Here is a 25,850-nt window from a genome sequence, read left to right as displayed (position 1 = left end):
GGTTATATCCTCTAAGGTCAACAAAGCAAAAAACCCTAAAAAGAGAGACCTTATCGAGCCTTCCGTTATAAAAAATCCCATTTGTAAATAGTCTGTGCGGAAAGAACAGACTCTAGGTATTTGTATTTATTTGACCTGGCTGGTGACTGCAATGCAAGTTCGCACTGCCATAATTATTATTATACAAATGTTGCATAATTATCTAATAAGACCATTTTCGTCCAGGCGACTTAGTTAGAACATAGGGCCGCGTTTTCATAAAACTACAAGTTACAACTTTTCTCTTTGTCTATCTTTCTGAAAACTTATGGAATTATGGATGGAAGTGAAGTAGGTTATGGGACGGGTTTAGGTATCTGAAACAGCGCTGTTACTGTAACTACACTAATAATACTGTACTTACCGATAGTCATACATTTGCTGAGATCAGATAATTTCTCTCAGTATAAAAGAGCGGCAAGAAATGTAGGCGCGAAGGGTTATCGTATAGTCCCCTATAAAATTTGAATTTCGCGCCTTTTTCTACTGACGAACTTGTTTGACCGGCTTTATAAACAAGAAAATGTTTCAGAAACTTCTTAGACGTCATTATTGTTATCATGAGTTTAATACTTATGTTTATGTAATGAGATGAGGGCACATGAAATTCCTTTATCTTATTTTAATATTAATTGATGAGCATAGAATCTATAGATGGTCAAGCAAATCTTGTCAGTAGACAAAGGCGCGAAATTCAAATTTTCTATGGGACGGTATCCTTTCGCGCCTACATTTTTCAAATTTGCCGCCTTTTTCTACTGACAAGATCTGTTTCACCCAGTATAAATGTAAATTATTTACTACTAGCGTCTGCCCGCGACTTCATTGCATTCAGTAGGTATTTAATAATAAAAAAAACAACGGGTTGCACTCCGGGAGTGCCGACAGAAGTGAAAACTCAATGACTAGTCCAAAATGTCTGCAGCACTATATGTATAATTGACCCATCCTCCTTTCTATTGAAACACTTTAGTTCCGAAATTGCTGGTCAGTGAGCTTGTTTAAAATTCGAAATTCAAATTTGTAGCGTTAATTGTTTAAAATTCGAATAGAAATTGTAAAGTTACCTTGCAGACCTCGCATCTAATAGTACATTATTGTCGAGGTTCGGAAGTAGCTACTTGCAGGCTGAGGATTCGTTTTAAACGGACGACCTTCGGAGTCCGTTTAATTGAATCCGAAGCCAGCAAGTAGCCTTCCAGCCGAGTCATATATAGTGCTTTTCTCAAAAATGGTGCAAGAAATATAAATATCATAGAAATATTTTACAAAAGCAACTTTCTTAAGTATATATTTTCACAGAAAAAAGTAGAAACAATTGAAAAAATTAGCTTTGCCGCCTTTTTATTTTTTTAATAAAAAAATAGAAGTGTATTTTTCTGCCGAAAATACGCCAACCTATTTGAGACAGCTAAATAGTCGCGGTACTAATCATCTGTTTGGCTGTTTAATGGGCCTGTGCCTTCATTTGATATGGCCATTTCAACTTTTAAAAAGCTTGGAACTCGACAAATAATGGAATTTGTATGCAACATTGCAGTCCCAAAATCGAGACTGCAATGTTTTTAACTTTTTAATAATTTTTGACTGACCATAAACTACGCGCTTCGCAACCTATTTTTTAAACGGCAAAGTCGACTTTGCCGTCCATTTTTGAGAAAATATATTTATTTGGTCATGGTATGTTGAGTTTTATTCACCAGTACTAGAGTTCACTTTTATTAGCGATTTCATCAAGATGTAGCTTTATTGAATTATATTTGAGTGATATAAAGTTAGAATGTAACTGTGAGATCCTCGTATTCAACCCGTAGGTACAGATTAGAACCTTTTTCATGTAATGTCATTGAGTTTTTCTTTATTGATTTAAATGCCATCTAAATGAGTGGCCATCTAAACCTTACGGTCACGTGATCGCCTTACGCTGTCTCGAGTTTATCATTTTTTCCCCACCTCAAAAAGTGCCCAGCGCCACTAAAGAAGTTTTCACTTCAAAAACATAATAAATTGAGCCTATATACGTCCCACTGCTAGGCACAGTCCTCCTCTCACTCGCGAGAGGGCTTGGGCTATAGTCCCCAGCACGCAGCGTGGCCCAATACCAATGAGTTTTTTGGAACTTATGTACGGAATATCATTTGATATTTACCACTTGCTCTTCGGTGAAGGAAAACATCGTGAGGAAACCTGCATACATCTGCGAAGAAATTCAACAAAGTATGTGAAGTCCCCAATCCGCAGTAGGGATTTAACAAAAATAATTTTTTTGTTGCAGGTTAAGTATATATATGTGTTGCTGATTCCTCATCTTCATTGATGTCTACATTGCAGAGTCCGTATTAAAAATGTACAAGGTGAATTCTTTCGTTTTACGGCTAATACTATTGGATGTGATACTCGCTGCAAATGCTGTACATTTTGAAGACGTTGCATCTCAACAGACGGTTTTGTTTGCAGAAAGGACTGGGGTAAGAATAAGCACAAGACATACTTAAGTTCACTTTGATGTATTTCCGAAAATATTAGTGTTGCATATCCTTCGTTAGTAACTTCGGTAGTAGGTAACTATGTTTTAACTAAGTCTACCTACAAACTTATTTCATTCCTGTAATTTATTTTTGTAAAACCTGTGTTGTGTACAATAAATTGAAAACGACTTCTACTACTAGTACAAATGATAGACCGAACAAAAAAAATACGTTAGTAAGTTACTAAAGAAAATTTTAAAACCCCTAACGCAATGAAAATTTACACCCATTTTTGTACAGAAATCGAGCTAGTCCTGTGGGCGCAGCACGGTTCCATTTTTATCGTCTGTCACTATGCGTGTCCCTTTCGCGCTTACATACTTGTTAGAACGTGACAGGCATGGTGACAAGGGATAAAAACGCGACCGTGCTACGCCACCTGCTATAGCATCTAGCAAGCTCGATAATAGAAAAAAACAGGTACTTCACCGAGCTTTATTTTACTTACACTGAGCGATAGAATTTATTGTCTACCTAACTCAATCTAATCACATGATTTTGAAGTTACACTTACCTACATCCCTGGGCCCTATAACAAATCGAAATTTTTGCATTTATTTTTCACTTTCCTTTTTTTTCACTCGTTCATTATTTTATCGTATACTTTCAGGGTCCAATAGGGATTCTGACCACGGCAAATGGTGCTCCCGTAGAATTTAAGGACGCCAACGTATCACTCAATCGTAGAGTCATTTTCAATGAGTACTTGATGGAATCTATAACGCATCTCAACCGTCAGAAAATAGTGGAGCGTACAGTGCACGCCAAGGGTGCTGGTGCTTTTGGATATTTTGAGGTTAGTATAGGTATTTGTTTATTTATGTTTGTTAGAAGAAATTACTTTTTTGATAGGTAAAGTAAAGTAAATACAGTCAGCAATAAAATTCGGTATCTGACAAATTATTTTATCACTTTTCAGGTCACCCACGACATAAAAAATATTTGCAAGGCAAAATTCCTAAATAAAATCGGTAAAAGAACACCGATTGCAGTCAGATTTTCTTTAGTAGTTCCCAACTTGGGGGCTCCGGATACGTTCAGAGACGGGCGTGGCTTCGCTGTCAAATTCTACACGGAGGAGGGTAACTTTGATCTGGTGGGCCTGAGTACCCCTGTATTTCCCTACAAAGACCCTCTCTTCTTCCCGACATTCGCAAACGCTCAAGGCAAGAATCCCTCTACAAATTTGTTCGACTCGAACATGCTATGGGATTACATAACTTTACGTCCAGAATCAATACACTTCTTCATGTACAAATTTGGAGACAGTGGCATACCAAACGGTTACAGGCATATGCCAGGGTTTAGCGTCCATACGTACCAAGTAACCAACGAACAAGGTGAATCCCATTTCCTTAGATTTCATATATTACCTGACCAAGGAGAGCGTTTCTTGACTTCTAAAGAAGGTATGAAGATAAGTGGTATTGATCCAGACGCCTTTATAAAAGACTTGTATAATGCTATTGAAAATGGAGACTATCCTAGCTGGCAAGTTCTAGTTCAGGTGCTGAGTTTAGAGCAGGTTAAACATGCTGATTTTGATGTGTTTGACGTGACGAAGGCGCTGCATGTAGACAAGTATCCACTTCAACCCCTGGGCCGTCTGGTACTTAACAAAAACCCAGTTAATTTCTTTGCGGAGATTGAACAAATTGCTATGTGTCCCAACCATCTAGTCCCAGGTATTCTTGGCGCTCCGGATAAATTATTTGAAGCGCGTCGGTTGTCATATCGCGACGCTCAATATTATAGGCTGGGGGCGAATTTCCAAAACATAGCCGTTAATTGTCCTTTGAGACAACCTTTTACTTACAACAATGGTGGCCATGCGCCACTGAAAATAACTGATAGACCAACTTACTGGCCTAACACATACAATGGCCCTGTACCTTACGTGGATCCCAAAACATCTGAAGTTGCTCAAATAATTCAAGATACGTCGTTAAACTTCGACCAGGCGTCACACCTTTACCAATACGAGATGACTGAAGACGCAAGGAAACGTTTGATTAGTAATATTGTTAATAGCCTTGCACCTGCTGAACCTAGAATTCAGGATCGGGCTATCAAGTGGTTCAAGGTCATAAATACAGATTTTGGGAGTAGAGTGGAGCGAGGTCTAGCGAAGGAGAAGAATATTAATAATAGGTAATTAGGAACTATTGTAAATCATCTATGTTTATACGTACCTATTTATAATATGTGTCTATATTTAGTTATAACTAGTGTCGTGATATTACTATTATTAAATGGGGGCAATGAGGGCCTGAACACTTTTACGGCCTTTAGCTCAATTTCGGGCCCCTCTCGGGCCAGGACAGGGCTAGTAGCCCGGGAAGTAGTGTCATAAGGTGCAAATGTTGGTATCGGATGAATTCACTTAGCACAGATGTAATATACGTAAAGCTAAGCTAATTGAGCCATTTGTAGTTTCGGCTGATAATAGTAATAGTTGAATAAAAAAATAGCAAACCGATTATGATTTGTTCGTCAATATTTTTATTTTATTCTATACATTAAATGTCTCAAAAATGAATTCCTCATGCCCGATTTATCTGGAAATGATACCAAACTCGAGGTGGTAGGTAAATAGAAGCCGATATGATTTTTTACCTAAAGCGCGGCGGCGTGTAACTTTGGATGCCCCCCTGCCTACCCACCATGGGGTGGCGGATGGCTACCGGGCTGGATTGGCTTAGATTTACGTATACTACATCTGTGCCAAGTGAATTAATCCGATACCAAAATTTGCACGTCCCATACATTGGATGACACTACTTCCTTCACTAATTATTAGCATTTTGCCCGCTTTGCCACCCTATTATGTAGTTACACCACTGTAAAATATATATATAATTATATATATATATATATATATATATATATTTATTTATTACGAACAAGGAAGTAAACAAACAACACTAAATAAAAACTAAACTTAAATATAAATATAAACTAAATAATAATGACGAACAAAAATTAATTAAACTAATAACTAAAAATACTAAACTAAAACTACCTAAAAAATAAAAAACCTACAAATAAAAAATTGGCCCCAGGTCTGTGCCCTCCGGTAGGGTGCCCAGAAGGCTGGCGGCGTTACCGCGCTGAACGGCAACGCCAATGCGTTGGGCGAGGTAGGCTCCAGCCTTCCGGTCACCCGTTGCGTCTATAAGGCGCTTGGCTAATTCTTTGTAAATGCTGTGCGCGCCTTGACCCCACGGCCCAAGCGTCTCCACACCAAACGGCTCAAACATGCAGCCGGTGTCTATGGCTGCATATTTGCGCCGCTTGAGATGCTCGGCCGCATCGGCAGCGGCGCCAGCCCTGGAAGAGGTCCCTGGAAGATGGGACGGCGCGAGCGTGTCCACGCACGTGGCGTCCCAGACGAGGGGTCGACCCAGCTTCCAGGGAACCAGTGTCATGCCATCTGGCCTCTTCCCATCGTCACGCGCTAGACCCGTCGGTTCTAGAACCGACGGCGCTCCGGCGGTGACGAGGGCCCGGCGCAGTATGTCATTAAGACTGGCGTGGCGTGCCATGCGGCCGGCGCTCTTGGTGCAGGAGAGGCCGTGGGTTCCAAATTTCGACACGTCAGTGCCGCAGTGGCAACGGTGTGGGGCCACGCATGCCGCCCCCAAGCGCAGGGATACCGCGAGTCTAAAAGTACTGCTGGTTAGCAGAGTGCCGAGGTTACTGGAAGGGAGTGCCTGCAGCCACGCGCCGGATTCCCATTTCGTTCCAGCAAGAAGACGAGCTCGCTCTGCAGGGCTGGTCGCCGTTTCATATAGATTATCACGTACCAGCACGCAGAGCGGCTCGTCCCATTGATGTTGCGAATGGCGCATCTCGGGCAGGTCCTTGTTGGGGCAGGCAGCCTTCCAGCTATCCACGGCTTCTGACAAAAAAGGTAAGTCCGAACTGTTAACTGTGTTGATTTTTAGAATTTTGAAAAATAAATTTTGTATGCTATGAACCGAAGAAAGGAAGGCAGGTAAAGCGATACTCGAAATTGGACGGATCCCAATACCACCATGTCTGATGGGCAAGGTGGCTTGGGTCCATTGACGGTTGTCTAAATGAATGTTCATGATTGAAAAAACGGTATTTTTTATAAGTTCGTCTAGTTTGGCCAAAAGTTGGGGATATTTCCAAAAGTGACTGCATCGAAGGGCATACGTAAATTTGGGGACAAACAAGCAGAATTTAATGATCGTGTAAGCCATGTGGGGGTTAATTTGGAGTAAGCGATCCGAAAAAAAACTAAAATTTTGGTGTTTGTCGTTGATATACCCTGGGAAGGCTTCGTCTAAGATGGGTGAGCCTAATAGAAAAAGTGAGCTAGAATCTAAAATTTTGATGTCTGGGGCGAAATTTTGGAATTTGGGAATTGCTGTGTCTTTTTGGAAATTGTCTAAAAAATATAGCTCACATTTGGAAAAATTTAAAGTCAAACCTATTTTTGAGAATTCTGTGGTGAGACTTTCTAGGTCTTTGACAACTTCGTCGACTTTGCCACCCAGGGTACCATCGTCAAGATACCAAACATTAAATTTTGAATTTAGGCGCTCAATAATTGGTTGGATAGCCAGACTAAAAAGAGCAGGACCCAGGGGGTCGCCTTGCTGACATCCGACGGAAGAGAATAAGAGGTTATTTTTGAAAAGTAATTTGGAGGGGTTGCTGTAGCATTGCCAAATAAAATTATAAAGTTCAGGGATTTTCTCTTTGACTTGTGTCAACAAGGCGCCACGGTCGACCGAGTTAAATGCATTACGTACATCTACCTTTAGTAAGACCTCGCCTTCCTTTCTTGTAGTAAAAGCACGTAGGGAGTGTACCGCTGCTTCACACCCACCTTTAGAGCCGAAACCTAATTGAAGCGGTTGGAAGTAATTCCTTAATGTGTCTGATACGGCTTTGCAGCAGGTTTTGGCCGCCAGGCGGCGGTAAGTCGTACCTACCGCAATTGGCCTGATTCCACCGTCCTTCTTGGTCAGCGCACACAGGTTTGCTCCATATAAAATGTTAATTACATCTGGGTTAACTTTGCCCTGTAGCATGTGATTAACTAAGGTTGTCAGACCTATCAAAAGGGCCTCACCGGCTTCGCCGCAACAGTGGCCAAGTAGGTCCTTAAGGTGTTGGGGCGACAGACCGTCAAGACCACCTGCGGAGCCATTGGGAAAGGAGCAAATCGCGGCGAGAATCTCATCGGGCGTTACCTGGAGGCATGGGTCGGAAGGGCCGGGAGGATCGGGTAGGATGGCGTTGGTATCGGGGCTCGGGTGCTTGGATAGTAGGGCTGCCAAAGTTTCAGGTGTGTCAGGGGCTATTGCGTCACTGGAAAATAGGAGGCGTGCGGCGCCTTTAATATTGCCTTCTCCAATTTTTGTTTCGACGTGACGGCGAAATGACAGGCTTTGTTTAAAAGCGGGTCTGGCTAAGTTGGTAATGTCATGGGGATTAGAACAATTTTGTTTTATCCTCGATGTCAGTGAAATACCCTTTTGCGCGTCTGCTTTGACATGTAGAACTCTGTATGGGAAAGTAAGAAGGTGCTCCCAGGATTCTGGAGAGTTCTGACTCACGGCAGCTTTCACATCTGCGGTGAGTTTTTGAGCAACAGTGATACGTGCGCTCCGGGGAATACGTTTTATAATGGGAATAGAGTTTTTTAAGTTACCTAGGGTTTCGGAAAAGGGTGGTTTGCTAATGTGGGACGAACTAGAGGTACTCGGTGCTGGGAGAGAGTCGGTTGGCGTGCACCCGACTGCCCGGTTATTATGGATTTTGCCGATGTGTATGTTGAGTCCCCGCTGCCCTTTGAAAACACAGCCTTGTGGGCATTGTGGGCACTGGGTTAAAGGCTCCGCAGGTGAGGTAGTGGGGGCGGCATTTAAAGTATTTGCTGTACACGACATAAAAAACTTACCTAACAGAATACTTAGACCAAATATAAACAAAATGCATAGGTATAAAAATATTATCAAAACACTGCAAATTTCACTTTTCACGAAGTCATGCATAGAAGAACTGAGGCGAAACTGTTGTTGCTTGGACCGTTAATATTGGTATAGAACAATTGAACGGTGCACTGGATCACTCGGAAAAAAGGCACAGGAATAAATAAAATCACATAATTTTCAAAACGTAAATAAAAACATTTCTTGATTTCGTTGATTGACGGCGGCTGTCACGTCCGTGTAGGGCCCCAAGGAACGCGTTGGGACTTCCGCAAAGTATTCGCGTGCTATTTTTAGTCTTTACTCATTATAAGCATTTAGAAATCGAGCGATTGATACGTAAATATTCGCAAAACGGCTGTTCTTAAAATAAAAACTAAATTTATAATTTAGAGCCGTGTTTTTTCGTTGACGTTTGACTGTTATTTTTTATGGTAAACAGCCCTATAATGGACGAGACGTCAATAATGAAACGTAAACCACAAAATCTGTAAAATAAGTATTTTACATCAGGTTTTAAACACTGGCAACATTTTACCATAAATAAGTGTGATAGAGTATTTGTATGCAGTTTTATTTCCGGTGGAAATGCTGAGGGTCTCTACCCTATAATCCCTAGAGGTATCACTGGACTTCAAACATATAGCCAACTTGCCACTTTTGTTTCCACATCTACCCTCGAGAACGCAGCTATCACGGGTCAACTCTGCATGGTAGCCTGGTAGGTAGGCCGACAAAGGCAAGCCAGAGGCAGAGAGCCCTGTCCCACCCATCCACTTAGGGGTCGTCCAGAAATCATGTGATTATAATATTTGGCCTATTTTTGATTTTTGGTGATTTTAACGCAACCCTCCCCCCCCCTGCCACAAGATCACGCGATAATTATGATGCGGGTACTCTTAGACGCTAAGCAATCAAGGCCATGGCGCCAATGCGAGCTTTTATTATTAATGTTTTAAAGTTGGTGCGATAAATTAGACCGGATTATTTGATCTGATTAAATTTTTGAGTAATATTGGCTTTCCCGCTTTGAAAAAAAAAATTACACGTGATATCTTATCTGACCCTCCCTCCCCAGTCGTGATCATTAGTGATATTTTTCTTACCCCCACCCCCCCTCTAAACGACCACATGATTTCTGGACGACCCCTTATCGGCTAACAAAACTCCCCAAGAGGACTCGTACGTGGGGTCACGACTTCCCAACTCACGGTGAGCTGCTCACCACAAGCTTCCCTGCGTATCTGCGTACCTTGTAAACATAATAAACACTGTATGGTTTGTGTTTGTGACAGGTAGCACTAGTATTTGATTGTTGTTATTATAATTCATACGCGGGTCAGGTTACGGTTACACGACACCCCGTGGGAGGCCGTCCGGTGAGTTATATTCCATACATATCTACTGAATAAGCCCGAATAGTGGGTTATAAAGATATTACAAATATTTTTTTTTGGTCTGTTCCCCCCGACGAAGATCGTGACCAGTAATTAAGTTGCTACAAAAGAAATGTGGTCATGGATGCATTGTACTAATAGAACCACTTTCTTGATGGTGGCATACCGCCAACCTACTAAGTATTACGTATAGGTACTAATAGGTAGGTATAAACATTTAGGTAGGGAAGTACCTATTTTTAAAAAAGCTAGACGTCAGCATTTCCACTTAACGCTACCTGTTAAGAAACGTAACAATAAGTAAAATTACGTCAAAACACATCACTAAACAATAGAAGTCAGGAATGTGCTAGACTTGTTTCCAATTTCACGCTTTGAATTTAATGTGCACTTTCCCACAAGTAACTGAGAAGGTTTATTCAGGTTTCTTTGGTCTCAGTCGTAATTCTTTTGGACTATTACGACGCAGCATATATAGGTACAAAAGTTATGAGAAACAGTATCCTGGGCACGGAGCTCTGCTCGGTCGGAGTGGATTTACCTATGAAAATAAATCAAATAAGTATCAATATGTAATAATCATATCAATATGTATTTTTATTACGTTGACCTTCGTACTTATATTTAAAAGAACAAGTATAACAAATAGCCAGCCTTTTTTTTTACTTAGAAGTTTAGTTTAAGTTTTGTTTTATTTTAGTTTTAATTTTAACGTTTAGTTTCTTGTGTTGATTTTGGTTGTTATTAATAAAATTGTATTCAACAAATAGCCTGCAATCTATTGCTGTATATCCAGCCTATAGGTAAAGTAACTTGTTTCTTTCATCAAGTGTAAACAATCATTTAACTTTTAGTGCCCTCTTTGAACAAGATAAAGACATCGTTTCTCTGTCCACGGCTTCAATGCTAATCCCAGAAATGTGTTGCCATTAGACCTAGTTGCCTCTCATCAGCTCAACAGAACGGAACGCTATCAGTTACAATTGTCGTCGATTTACTCTTGCATTTCCCTTGTAAACTTGGTATGCACAAACTGCTTAGTTCGCCGTGCACGATGCAGTAAAACTTTGTTTACCTTACCAACTGCCAGTAAATTTTCTAGTATCGGTCTAGTGGTAGGTACTAGAAGGTAGGTAGAAAATAGACGTGAGTATTGAGGTGAAGGTGGGTGAAATAATAACAGGCCAACAATCAACATTACAGCAGGCAACTGTAAAGGATCTGGTACAAAACTTGTAAGATTGTATATAGCTTGTATCTACTTTGCATCTAGGTACCTGCCGTCCCTAATTAGTTTGTATCAACATTTCGAGAAATAGAGTTCCTAGCTGTTTACATTTGCAAATTTGCCTGACACTTCTTCTTTGAGTCGGCATCTCATTGTTGGTCAACGCTTTAGCATTTTCAATGTAGGTAAGCTTGTAAAAAGAACTCATAGCTTTAAATCGGCTTAGTTGGTGTGAAGGCCATGCCCTTGCAAAACTTGCAAAAATGCCGTTGCTGACCATCCCTTGTTGGTCTTATTAAGTCTTAGACGCGTACATAGGGTATTCCTCGCCGGCTCGACTGAAACGTGGTGTAACAGTCACCAAAGTTAATAATAAAATACCATTTCTATAAAAAAACCTAATCAAAAGTTTAAATCCGAACACATTATGAATATTATAATATTACTCGATCGTGTAAAGCCAACTTGGCTCTATTCCTATGTCAATCAGAGCATCGCAGTCTATACATTCAATAAGCATTTTATCTCGACTGTAAATCCTTCCCCAGTACATCTTGACATTTCGATTCTTTAGAACTGCGAGCAAACGAAGATCAGAGATACTGGTTCGGTGTAGCAATGTGGTTTTTGTAAGGTAAGAAAATAGCTTAGCTCGATATTCGATACTGTTCATCCGATCCCACTTTCACATCGATATGTCAAGACACTCAGCGATGAGAAAACTGTTGCTGGACGATTGAAATTCGAAACGAGAAAATGTATCAAGCACCTATACATACTACATTAATACCTAGGTCATGTATATCATCTACTTGACCGTACAAAAGTCGAAATGACCGATACAACATCAGTTGCAGGCTGCGCAAAGCGTTGAGGTCGTACATTTAGGTAGGTACGGATAGGGAAACTTGCAAAGTACCCACTTAGGTATGTACCTACTGAAAAATATCGCCCCCTTAAACTTTCACACATTTATGTATTTTACCTCAAACATCCTAAAACGGTAAGTATAGTAGCGTAAACAAACTTGAAATTACTTCCGAACTTCCGAACGCAACACGCAAACCGGATCATGCATTGCCTTGCATTTCTAAAGGGGCCCACTGATTAACAGACCGCCGGACGGTATCGGCCTGTCAGTTAGAACAAAATTTTGACAGTTCCGAACAACTGACAGGCCGATACCGTTCGGCGGATTGTTACCTAATCAGTGGGCCCCTTTAGTTTTCTTACATGAAGAAAAACGGTCAGGGGGTTAATGTGGTCCAAAAGGCTTGCTATAAAAAATATGTATGATCGTCTTTGAAATTTGATATGAAATGGAAGTTTACACATTTACAAATACTACGTAGGTACCTACTTGTTATAGGGACCGTCCGCGTTGGAGGGTCTGCCATCTTGTGGGCTACATCGGAAGCATAAATGACACATTTACGCCTCGCGCCAAAAATCTGACGGCTCCTATACTGCCCCCTGTAGTTCATGTACGGGGCCTTATCAAATATAAACAAGTAGGTAGTAGTTGCGTAGGACCTCCATAGTGGGAAATTGAGATGCTACGTCGTGCTTTACGACAGAACTTCAAAGAGCATATAATCACTACGTTACAGAACTTGTCAAGTAGGTGTCAGATAAAAATTGGACAAAAATAAAGTAACTAATAAATAATAATAGCTTTTAGTGCCTTTGAATTTCCTGTGAAGAAACTGCAATAACTAACTATTATGAGTGTAAAACAACGTAAGCTGCCGCGTGTGTTTGCGAACTCTATAATACCCAGTGAGAGAGGTCTCTCCGGAGTCCTAGATTATAGGGCAACCAGCTGTTCCAGTGGTAAGTATTTACCGGTAATTCTATAATATTAAGAACATACTTAAAAGAGCGTATTCCCATTTTAAATTCCGGCAATGCACTTACTACCCCTTCTGGTGTTGCGGTGGGTATCCATGGGCGACGGTAATTGCTTATCATCATGCGATTCGTCTCCTCGTTTACCTTATAAGTATATCATTAAAAAGCTTAGCATCTAATTCTAAACTTAAGATTTTGATTCTTCCTTTACACATTCTATCGTTTCACGACAGCTATCGTATAGCTTTACGACATCCTATTGGTGATTTATTTTTGTGCAAAATTCTTGTTATAAGTTGTTACAAAAAATATTATATTATTATTATTTTAGATATTATAATCAAAATAAGTTAGTCTACATTTGATAGATGTAGGTAACTAGGCATCAAAAACTTTTATCAGCTACCACGACATAAAATGTAACGTAAGTGGTTACTAAAGTATTTGTTTTTCATTGTCACTAGGTAAAACAAAGATCTTGATCTCGTGTTGAGAATGAGTCCAAAATAACAAGCATTTATATAATTACGCATAATTGTATAACAAGGAAGTGAAATACCACGCTGGTTCCCACACATCGGAAGCTGTGACATTTTTGTTGTATTTTTGTTGTATATTTATATTACTTTAAGTATGTGTGTATCTTTAGGTACACGTACCTACAGGCCCAAGAAGTTGAAGATATCGAGTTCGTATCGTATCCCTTCGAGTTCAAACCTATCTATAATATATGTCGGTGTCTAATACGGCTCGATTCGGGAAATGAATTAGAGATTCACTAGATATTAAATAGTAAAGATATGTGACGTTCCACGGCAAAAGCCATAAGGTATTATGGCGGCTGGCGCCGCGGTTCGGGAAATTAATTAGAGATTCACTAGATATGAAATAGTAAAGATAATAATATCTTTACTATTTCGTATCTAGTTAATCTCTAATTCATTTCCCGAATCGCGCCTATAGTATTAGATGTCCACAGCACAAGCCTTATTGAGCTTACTATGGGACTAGGTCAATCAATTTGTGTCTTAGGATAGTTAGGATTAATTTCCCAAAAGCGAACTCCGATACACAAGCGAAAGCGCTAGAAAGGAGGAGGAGGAAAATCTATACAATTACTAGACAAAAGGCGGTCTAAAAGCATGTCAGTTATTAGGTATCTCTTAAAAAATGTCCCCAACCTATTTAAATGATAAGTTGTAACGCAACACACGTAACGCGATTAACTAACTACGTAGGAAGTGCAGTGAGCAGGCAGATTCGCGAGTGCGAATGCCAGCCGAGTGGAATAACGCTAAATGACGCTAATGCTAAATGGCTACTGACGTAGAAACGATTGGGTCAGATGCTGATTACTTGATTAGTGTAGTAGTATAGATAACCTCTCATAGATTTCGTGCTATAAAGCATTTAGATGGCTAGAAGACATGAAAAAAGATACTTAGCGATCATCATTTCTCTGTTTTGACCCTTAGCGGCATTATGTAGGGGAAGTCCGGGTATAGTGAACACCTTAAGCTTTGACTTGACATAACAGGAAAATTTAACAAGGAAGAAATGAAAAAATTGTCAATAATAAGTCTTTATTTAATAAACTTTTAATTTAAAACAACACTAGCCTCCAATGTTTAATCATTGCTGCAATTTTAAACAAAACGTAAAAAAAGATATTTTATTCGCTTTGCCCAGGGTGCCGGGCAAAGTGAAACAGGCCTCCGGGCAAAGCAAATATCACTCATAAAATCTTAGTGAACTTAATAACTAAGTGAAAATTAATCAATATAAGATCATTTCAATAATATTTATTAGAAAAAGCTGTCACAAGTAACTTTTGACATATTTTCACAGATTCATAAGCATAAGTCTTCACGGCATTTCTGAAGACATTTTAACACAGCGAATCCACGTTTTGATAGCAATTTCCATGACATCTGTTAGCCAGGAGCAATGATTGATCTTTTTTTGATATTTATATACATACCATCTGTAACAAAATATTATCATAAAAAAAATTTACCTAATAAATTCAAAGTGAACACGCTATCCGCTTTGCCCGATCCACTTTGCCCATTCAGTCAGTTAAAGAAATTAAGACTTAAAAAAATAACCGTTGGATTGTTTTAAAAGAAATGCGTTGTAAAAGGAAGATACTTTAATAAGCAATAGAAGCATCTTGAATTAAAATTCGAGATACTTACTATGACAAAATAACATACAATGTACTTACCTTTCAAAATCGAATATTTTGCACTAAAAACACATTTTGACTCCTCACCGACGACGCTCGCAGCGACCGCTCCCTCTGACGCTTGACGCTCATAGAGCGAAGGATCCTGAACATCATATAGGCGTGTGGTGCGACAAAGTCGAATAGTTTAGGATTGGGAGCCCGAATTCGCTTTACCTTGGGTGTTCGCTTTACTCCACCTTCCCCTACTATAATACAGAATAAGTAATTAAATATACTTACAAATCTTACATTACAAGGAAACCTACCCAACTGTCCGGCTCCAAATTGATTTATTTTTATATATGTTAGAGTACCTAGTCTAAAATAATACACGTATTTTTTTTAGCTGCCCAAACTCAACCTTTTGGAAGAAATTGCCCTCCAAAGTACTGAAAAGTTACCAAACCCTCTAACTTCTTTAAAAGTTTTGTTCAAGCAAATTGCTAGTTAATTACTGGTTTGATTATATTTCGGAGAACATGAAAAAGTAATGGACATCTGTTTTGTTATTTCGGCCCAAACTCATATTTTACAAAAAAAAAAAAAACATAATTGCATTCTTCCTATCCTCTATATATAGAGGATTATAATTTGAAAAAAAAAAACATACTCAATGATAAAAAAAATTACAAGGTATCTTAAATAAAAGCCGCATAACCACTTAGAAATCCTATTATATAAATATTAAAATAATAATGCCAATTGTTTCTGATAATTCTGATTACCTAGTCTAAAATAATACACGTATTTTTTTTAGCTGCCCAAACTCAACCTTTTGGAAGAAATTGCCCTCCAAAGTACTGAAAAGTTACCAAACCCTCTAACTTCTTTAAAAGTTTTGTTCAAGCAAATTGCTAGTTAATTACTGGTTTGATTATATTTCGGAGAACATGAAAAAGTAATGGACATTCAAAGGAAGTTTAACACGGTTAAGAAGCGGGTTAGCGTTATCATTCGATCTGTATTGTTTCACTCACGTACCCAGTAATAACTGTTAGAATCGGACCGAGATTACGTTTGATTGATCTATTATTAAAATATTATAATACATAAACTCATTGTCAATTTATCGGATGTAATATATTAATTAATCTCGTGTATGTTGCTTCCCATACAACCATTTCCAGTCGCCGTTACGACGCGGTGTTGACACATCTTGTGTCGACACCATCTGTTTCGGTCACAATTCCAGTCGCAGAGTCGTCGCCGTGTCGACACAGTTACCAGAAATGGGGAAGGGTCGACACATGACACAAAGTGACATAAAGTGTGGTCGCCGTGTGCACACATTGTTTCGGGTTTGCGACTACTTTATGCCAAAATCATTCGTTCATTCGTTCATTTTGTTCCTGTCAAATGGAAACTGTCAGATGGAAAAATACTTAAATAAAAATAAGTGACATTAATACGCCATCTCTAAAACGGATTACAAGACGTAATTATATATTGTTTGCATTTATATTACAATAGGACTTAAATTATTATGGGGAATTAAAATGCTCGAGTGATTTGATAAACTAAGTGTAATATAATCAACGCGCCACCACATTGTTTTAGTTTAGCCGGAAATGTAATTGTTTACTTCTCAGTGCCTGTGTTCATAACTATATTATTTGAAGCATTTTTAGTACTTCGATGCGTATACTATACTTAAATAACAGAAATAACGCTTTACATACTACGAAACTTGTTAATTATGATGTATAAATATGGTTTAAGGCTGAGAAATATTGCAGTCACAAAGTAGTTGCAATGTTTCGACTTTGTGTCGACTCTGTGTTGACACATGACACGCGCTGTCAAAAGTAATAACAAAGTTACTGGATTTGCAAAATGGCTCCTTGTGTTAATTTGTTTTCAGATATTCTCAAAGTGTAAAAATGCCGTGGTCAGAGATGGGCATTAATCGATTAACTGTTTATTCGACTAATTAATGGAATAAAAAAAGTTAATTCTCAAATTTTAATCGCGATTAGTTTAGTCGACCTAACATAGATTGAAATTGAATTAATCTGAATATTAATCGAATAAATTATCGATTAAATCTCGATTGAAAGTTGACAGGGGGCCATTTTTGTACGTAAAAATAATAGAAATGTCTTGCATGCAGATGGTAGCTAAACACGTTGTCATAAAAGTCGAGATGGGTGTCGATATATAGGTTTTAGGAAGTGCCGATTTCGAAAATAATGACCATTTTGGATTCCAAGATGGCGGCCATGTACTATGTCATAAAAGTCGTCATGGATGTCGTTTTATAGGTTTTAGGGGGCCCCGATTTAGAAAATGATGACCATTATGAAATCCAAAATGGCGGCCATGCACTATGTCATAAAAGTCGTCATGGGTGTCGTTTTATAGGTTTTGGGGGGCGCAGATTTAGAAAATGATAACCATTTTGGATTCCAAAATGGCGGCCATGCACTATGTCATAAAAGTCGTCATGGGTGTCGTTTTATAGGTTTTAGGGGGCGCAGATTTCGAAAATGATGACCATTTCGGATTCCAAGATGGCGGCCATGCACTATGTCATAAAAGTCGTCATAGATGTCGTTTTATAGGTTTTAGGGGGCGCAGATTTCGAAAATGATAACATTTTCAATTTCAAAATGGCGGCAATGCACTATGTCATAAAAGTCGTCATGGATATCGTTTTATAGGTTTTAGGGGGCGCAGATTTCGAAAATGATGACTATTTTGGATTCCACTTTTATGACAAAATACGTAGCCGCCATCTTGGATTATAAAATGATCATCGTTTTCGAATTCTGCACTCCCTAAAACCTATAAATCGACATCCGTGACGACGCAAGTTATCTTTTTTTTCAGATCTAACAAATTGCTACAGAATACAAAGGACAAAAAAGAAGCGAGGAGGTAATGAAACAAGCAAAAATACAGATGATTCCTCGACGCAATTAGGTGATTCTTAAATTGTGTCCAGATTTTTTTTGTCATAAAAGTTTTTATTTTTCACATATTACTCTCACAAGTTCCGTGACATTTCGACCTTGTAATTTTTTAAAGTAAATGTTTTTGTTTATCTATGAGGATCTCACTAGAATAGTATAATCAAGGTATGTTTATATTTGATGAATGAAATAGTAACGCAAAAAAAAAATATTTGTGTCTTATATTCCTGCCGAAGACTTTTATTTTACCTTTTCCTTCTACACAAGTTTGGCCAAGTAATAAGAATTTAGGGCTCTCAATTTTATTTTGACTTCTACAACAGTAAAGCTACGAGGCCGTGTTTGGTATCGTTTTCGTATAAATTCGCAGTACCAAATTTAGTTAAGGTATCACATTGACACCATTCCGAAGTAAAAACATATAAACTTATTAAAATACTTTCTTTTAAACTCCTCTTCACGCTTAAACTGCTGAACAGTTTTAATTTAAATTTGGTACACATATATTTTGAGTCCCGAGACAGGATATAATAAGTTATCTCAAAAATCATCCTTTAAAGGTGTGAAATGAGGTGTAGGGGGGAATTCAGAATTGACTTCTTGAAGTTAATTTAAAGTTTAGGTTTGAAGTCATGTTTTTTCATCATTTTTAACTAAATCAAAGATGTAGACCATCCCAAATTTCATATAAATCGGTTCAGCGGTTATTGATTTCCCGTACAAATTTCCACGCCACTTTTCACACCTTCAAAAGATGATTTTGGTTATAAGATCTATCCTATGTCCTGTTCCGGGACGCAAACTATTTCTATACCAAATTTCAACGAAATCGGTTCAGCGGTTAAGCGTCAAGAGGAGTTTCAAAAAACCGGCCAAGTGCGAGTCGGACTCGCGTATTAAGGGTTCCGTACATTAAGTCCGACTCGCGCTTGACTGCACATTTCTAATAGGTTTTCCTGTCATCTATAGGTAAAGAACTATTTTGTGTATTCAGACGCACGAGTGATCCTATAAGGGTTCCGTTTTTTCCTTTTGAGGTACGGAACACTAAAAAGATTTTATTTTATTTTACGGAATGGTGTCAATGTGATACCTTAAATGGATTCAGCACCCCAGATTTATACGAAAACGATACCAAACACGGCCTAGCACCTTCACTGATATAGATATATCAAGATAAAATTGAGAGCCCTAAATAAACTTTCAAGAGCGGATATCTCAAAAACTATTCAACATATCGAATTGACTGAATAAACTTGTAACAAATTAAATTAACTTTCATTTTGTATAAGTGGCCATGTCGCTGAGATGCATAGTTTCCGAGATATAATCGAAAAACCGGAAAATGGGACCTTCAAAGCCCCCTCTCTCCCCCCTGCTCAAGGGCTACGGCCGGGGACTTTTGATATGTTCACCTCCTAACTTGTCAAACCGAGTTACGGAGTCAAAAATTGTGTTCCGAGCATTTCCCTCTACAACTTTTGGAGCATTCGTTGCCTGACCTAAGTAGCTTATTGCATTTCTTTAAAAACTTTTTTGTAAAAGGTTGACGGGTGTTGGGTGTTTATATGGTTTCGGTCGATTATTATCATTTGCATTGCCCATGATGACTTACTAGAATTACGAGCACACGAGACACTAATAGTAGTTTGACAAACCTTGGTTTTCAAGAGGTATTTTATATTGACATTTGCTGTCACAAATTTGCTGTCAGATTTAGTCGCAAACCGCACGCAAAGTGCACACAAATGTGTCGACACCTTGTTACGGAAAAGTGTAGACACGGCGACGACACTTTGTTTCGAAACAATTCTAGACACATTGTGTGGACTCTGTTACGACACATCTGACATTTAGTTACCACTTTGTGATTCTGCGACTGGAATGGTTATATGGGTTGGTTGGTAATGTTGGTATCGGTACTCGTAATTCACATGCGGCCTAAACTTTAAGAACAGCGAAATTTAAAGATATGGACATTTGGACATGCCAATTTGTGGTAGGTATTTAAGATTTTTTTGCTATTGAGCGATCTTTAACAGTGAATAAGTTTTCTTGGTGGAAAATCTTATCAATAATAGGCACCTATCAGGTATTAACCTGGGTGTACCTAGTTTTAATAGTACAAATCTGAGTTTAATAGAGGAAAAGCGAATAATATATCGTCGATGACATAATCATCATCAGACAAAAGTATATTAGGCAAGTAGGTAGGTACCTAGGCGAGCGGATTGGATACATTTATGTATGAACCTTTTAAAACAAAAGTTGAGCTTAACATTGATCGACCTGCTACCTACTGCGAGTAGTTACTGCAGGTAATTTATAATTGTATAATTTATATTACCTTATTAATTACAATAATCATAACAGAGCGTAGCGTAGCAGCCATTAATTTACGAGTACATAGTTAAATTTATTGTGTACTAAAACGTGAATAGGTACGTAATGTTTCAACGAGTGTAAGGAAATCCCGTGCCGTATCTACCACCGATACCACTGCTTCCGCAAGTTTCAGTTTCCATATACGTTTCTGCTTAGATTTTAGATGTTTACACTGCAATTAATTAGCTAGTAGGTATAACCCAGATCAATTTGAGAAATAAGTGGTCACAAATAGTTAAAAAAAAAACCGGTCAAGTGCGAGTCGGACTCGCGTTCCAAGGATTCTGTACATTACTTTCTATGTGGACGTGAATGAAATGTCTTTAAAAACCCGTAGGGGTCGGATCAAAAACTAAGTAGGTAATTAAGTCCAACTCACGCTTGACTGCAAATTTCTAATAGGATTTCCTGTCATCTATAGGTAAAGAACTATTTTGCGTATTAGAATCAGAATCAGAATCAGAATCAGAATCAAGCATTTTATTCGTGATAAACTTAAAACTAAGATTACATACAAGAGTATAACTAAAAACTACAAATATTAATAAAGTTGGAAAGCGTTAAAGTTTACCACGAAATGGGCTCGCCTCAGCATAATACTGACCCGAGAGCCAGCGCTGATCTTCCGGCGAGACCATTTGTGGGCCACGAACGCAGCCGTACGACACGGCCCTATCATAAGCTGAACGCAGCCTTTGCAGCAGCGACCGGCGCCATCTTGACTACTGTCTATGGCAGTAGCTGAAAATGACATTTGACATTGACAAGACAATAACAAAAATGGCCATGCCGTACAACGCGATAAAAATATATATATATATTTTTTACCTTTCATTCATATGAAAATAACTTTTATAACTACATATATCCGGTGACAACATATATACAGCAAAAGTGATAAATTCAAATACAACTTTGATACAACATAACTAAAGAGGTGAAGTTTATTTTGTCAATGTGAAAGTTCCTCAGTTGACCATGGAGATCATGCCAAGTTTACACAATTGAAAGTTTATACTGTACACTAAGGGAATTAAATTAAATAACATAAGATAGCTACATAAAGACAAAAAAGATAACCACACGCGCAATTGTAATGTGGGACGAAGCGAAGAAATAAATTACAGCAAGCACTATATACATACAGAGTACAGATATTAAAGCTTTGAAAAAGTCACTAATGAATATATGTAGGTAAACGATATAATATTACTTAGAATATTCTTCATGTCACACCGCAGTAAAAGATACAGCTACGGAAAAATTTATTGACTAAAGACAGAAACACCTTACCATAGTTTCAAATTGATATCTTATCCAACTCTTCAATTGGAACATAGGTATAGAATTACATCAAAATGATTTCTGTTATTGTGCATTTCGCTCGTACCCTTGTCCTACTTGTCCTTACACGAACTGGCGAGAGCGAGACGCGTGATAACTAAATGACATAATTCAAATATCATTCTGATGTCAGTGTGCATTCGAATTAGCCTGTAATACTTATCTAGGGGGCCCACAGATTACCAGTTCGCCGGACGATATCAGCCTGTCAGTCGTTCTGAACTGTCACCATTTGCGTTTAACTGACAGACTAATATCGTCCGGCGAACTGATAATCCGTGGGCCTTAACAGGAGCTAATAGGGCGGGCACATTAGTCGGCTTTAATTAGACATCGGCGATGCGATCTGAGGGCGTGAGGGTTACATATAAATCTGTCGTCGAAATGAAACAATAGCGTGAATAGAGGCTCGCGGAGTAGCGTCGGGAAAAAAGTAAAGCCATTTTTATCGAGCATTTCCATGTAGGGCCAGGCTGGATGAGATGCATATACTTAAGGATGATTTACGTTAGACCGGGTCGTGGCTGGGCGGAAGCTTCCTGAGCTTCGTTTTCTATGGAAAGCATCACGTGATCACCGATCAGCCGTCATATAAAATGAGTCATGTCGGACGCATCGGCCCGGGCACGACCCGGTCTAGCGTGAGTCATCCTTTATTCATTTCATTCTCCCAATCAAATGTGTGCAGCTAATGCAGCCCGGCTTGACCTAACATCGAAACACAGCCTTGCTTTTGTAGATGTAGCCATAAAATTTACTATAGATAACTAATTAGGCGCAGGCCCATTTATGAATATATGAATTGATTTTCACAAACATATACATTAAACGTATACAGGGTGGAAAGGCACGACGATCCTTTCCGGAAATGGGAGATAGTTTAGCCTAAGCTCTATATTTTCTCCATAGAAACTATGTTAATATGGGCAACCGTTTCTAAATTATGACCTTTTAAACATCCACGCAAAAAACTACTTTGTTCTAACCCTAACAGGTGACAGGGTCAATGAACTTACTTGTAAACAATCAGTATTCGACAGGAAATTATGCTAATTTGTTGCCATATAACCATTTTTAGGTCTGCTTACAGCACGGTAAGAATCATTGCAGGATTTTCGCTTTCTTAGTGGTTCCACTTGTTCAATACTTGAATGAAATAGTTATGTTATTCCTTAATATTAATAATACTAACCACAACATTGTTTACAACGACAGTTCAAATGGTGACATTGACAACCACTCAAAAGTACGCAATCGTCTTATAAATATCTCTGGTTTCCTTGACTGATAAAAAGGTTTTAGTTTCTTAACACGTTTCACAAAATTATTTTCGAATAATTGGAAACTATTTAAAATAATAAAAAATTACATGTAGGTTGTGTTAGTTGCACCAAATGAACTTGCAAAAATGAAATACTAAGAATAAATCAAGAATAAATACTTCTTCAATACCAAACTAACAAACCTTCTTGCGTGGTAGGAAATAGACAAGACGTCTGATGTTTGAAATTAAATTTTCATTGAACTATACTTATTGAATGTCATATTCTTCAAATAAAAATGTTAGATGCTCGTGGCTATTTAAATTTGTGGGGCTGTGTAAAAGATATGGTGTACCAAACCAAACGGAATGTGAAACTGCGGACGAAATGAGACAAAGGCTAATAATTGGTGCTTTCTGCGGAGGATAAATGACGAAGAGCATACACTATATCGCATGTGCATCGACATACTCGGGTACGGGCTGCGGCGGCGTTGTAATACACGGAGGTACATTTGAACACCGTATGTGAAAAGAAGATAGTATTAAATATTGGAAAAAAGTAATTATCTAAGAAAGTAATAAAATTGTTTGTAATATTTTTGCATGCATTTGATTCATTTGACATTTATGCGTCATTCATACATCATTGCGATACTGTCAACGATCGGAAAAAAGTGTAAAGTCCCGAGCTTTCCCGACGGAGATCCTTAATCTAGCCGTCATGTGCACATGCTATAGGGTTATCACCACAGTTAAAAAGTAGTTTTTTTGCAATTTTTATTTTTTACTCAATTAACGATTCTTACCATTCCCAATAGTCTCTGTATCACTTAAACGACCTAATACTTCCGGGAAGGATCGTCGTGCCTTTCCACCCTGTATATCATTTAGGCATATATGTTTATAGTACCAAACAAATATTGTGAATACAGTGGTAATCATGAAATAAAAGCATTTTTATTTTTGCCATATCCGTTTTTGATGAGTAAATGTTAAACGTATAATGTATGCCATGACACAAAAGTTGTGGATATGTCACACTTTTGTGAGTTTTGTGATAATTTTATATTGTATAATAGGTATGTTTACCTTAAAAAGAAGATCGTCTTAAGTTGCTACCCACTAGGCCAGACCGGTCGTCGACTTACAAAAACTTTCAGTGATGTACCTATGCAATTCTCGATTGAATGCAAATGTTGCGCTGCTGTCGCTACCGTTGTCTTCCGGCAGTTGCACAAGCGGTCGGTTTTCTCTAGAAAGCTGGATCCGATATGTGTAACACTAGACGGAAAACTAACCCTTACAACACTCACTACGCATCATTGGAGATGCTTTTCCGTTACAGATCTTGTTGAACATTTGAAACAATATAAAATATAATGGCTTCGTGAACTGTGTCATCTGAATCAACATATTTTGAGCAAAAAAATCAAGTGTACATATGTTTTTTGGGGTGTAGGTATAGTTCATTAAAAATTTAAATAAAAAAGGCAGTAGCAATTAAAATCAACAATTAAATATACATATTTATACCGTAAAGAGTTAACTTCGTCTAGGTTTGATCATATTGCACATATTTACCACATTTATTTTCATCAAAAATAAAGTCCGAAATACTATGAGGGGAATATTGTAGCAACTCTACTCCATCCTGCAGCAAAAATTTGTACTCGTATAATCGCCATCAGATATATATCCATCCAAAACTGTAAAATCCGTGACATTCTGTATTCGTTAATAACATAACATGTTATTGTCCATCTCTGTACACGCATAAAACTGCAATTACACTCCCACGACACGTTTCCCAAACAAACATGCCCTGTTACCTAACCCTTTTTGTTACGAGTACGCACTTTCATTGTCCATTCGCAAGATTTACGTGTGACACGCCCGTGTGGCCGCCCCCTAATGTTTAAAGGCTTTAAAGCTTTAAATTAAAGCTGGCTATTCGATGCCGAATGGGAATCTTGGCACTTAACACCTAATTGCTGTGCGCGCTTGAGTATAGGTAGGTAGGTATGGAGAATCTTTTTTATTTAAAAACTTATAAAGGATAAACTTCCCGTTTAATAGTTTGACTCTCCCCTGAATAAGTTTTCCCATTTTCCTTTATATAATGTTGTTATATAAAAATACCTATTGAAGAAGGGTGTGTTCACATTGCAAATCAGACCGTACACATGACCTGTCTAGATTACAGCCTAGTGAAAGGGGGCAGGAGTGGCAGGACGCGTATGCCCATTGGTTGGCGAGTGCGGGCAAGCCAGTACTTACCTAAAACATGGCTACAAGAAGCAATTATTATGCGTAGGTAATCGTAATAACAAAGTCGACCTATTGACACTGGACAGGCACGTCAAAGTACGGAAATCGTTTTTGTATCTTGAATCGAACTGAGATTCTGTCAATTAAATATGTAGGTAGCCAATCAGCCACCGCGGTGTAATGGCTCCTCTACACGAAAGGCCATCATATTGGCCCACTAAGATGAGCCTGCGTGTTTTTTTTTGTCAGAGGTGGAGGTAATCCTCATTGGATACTGCCGGCCCGGTATCCGGCAGCATACCCGACTAGATAGATAGGGTTAGTGGTGACTGGTGTCGCATGGCTTATGGCGCGGCGGGATGGCGATGGGATGGCCACGGTGTCGGTTTTACGTCCGCACATCAAAGGTAGTGGGCCAGCGATGGTGCGTACGCG

At 38.6% G+C, this 25,850-nt stretch overlaps 2 protein-coding genes across 2 annotated transcripts in view; both read left to right on the top strand.

The window, feature by feature from the left end:
- The window catches only part of LOC134793521 (pre-rRNA-processing protein TSR1 homolog), a 561,986-nt gene that overhangs the window by 50,517 nt on the left and 485,619 nt on the right, over window positions 1-25,850 (top strand). The gene's annotated exons all lie outside the window — the stretch shown is intronic.
- LOC134793879 (catalase-like) lies at window positions 2,385-4,722 on the top strand. Its single transcript, XM_063765594.1, has 3 exons — window positions 2,385-2,507; window positions 3,178-3,363; window positions 3,487-4,722. Exons 1-3 carry the CDS (start codon window positions 2,385-2,387, stop codon window positions 4,720-4,722), a joined length of 1,545 nt encoding a protein of 514 aa, XP_063621664.1.

Source organism: Cydia splendana, chromosome 9, assembly GCF_910591565.1.
Source record: "Cydia splendana chromosome 9, ilCydSple1.2, whole genome shotgun sequence".
Lineage (NCBI taxonomy): Eukaryota > Metazoa > Arthropoda > Insecta > Lepidoptera > Tortricidae > Cydia > Cydia splendana.
The sequence above is the reverse complement of the archived record's forward strand: the minus strand, read 5'-3'. Positions and strand labels throughout refer to the sequence as shown.

Excerpts from the sequence above, each read along its gene's own strand:
- LOC134793879 (XM_063765594.1), top strand. The coding sequence starts at position 2,385 with ATGTACAAGGTGAATTCTTTCGTTTTACGGCTAATACTATTGGATGTG. Across the intron at positions 2,508-3,177 it reads TGTTTGCAGAAAGGACTGGG|GGTCCAATAGGGATTCTGAC; the intron begins GTAAGAATAAGC and ends GTATACTTTCAG. Across the intron at positions 3,364-3,486 it reads GTGCTTTTGGATATTTTGAG|GTCACCCACGACATAAAAAA; the intron begins GTTAGTATAGGT and ends ATCACTTTTCAG.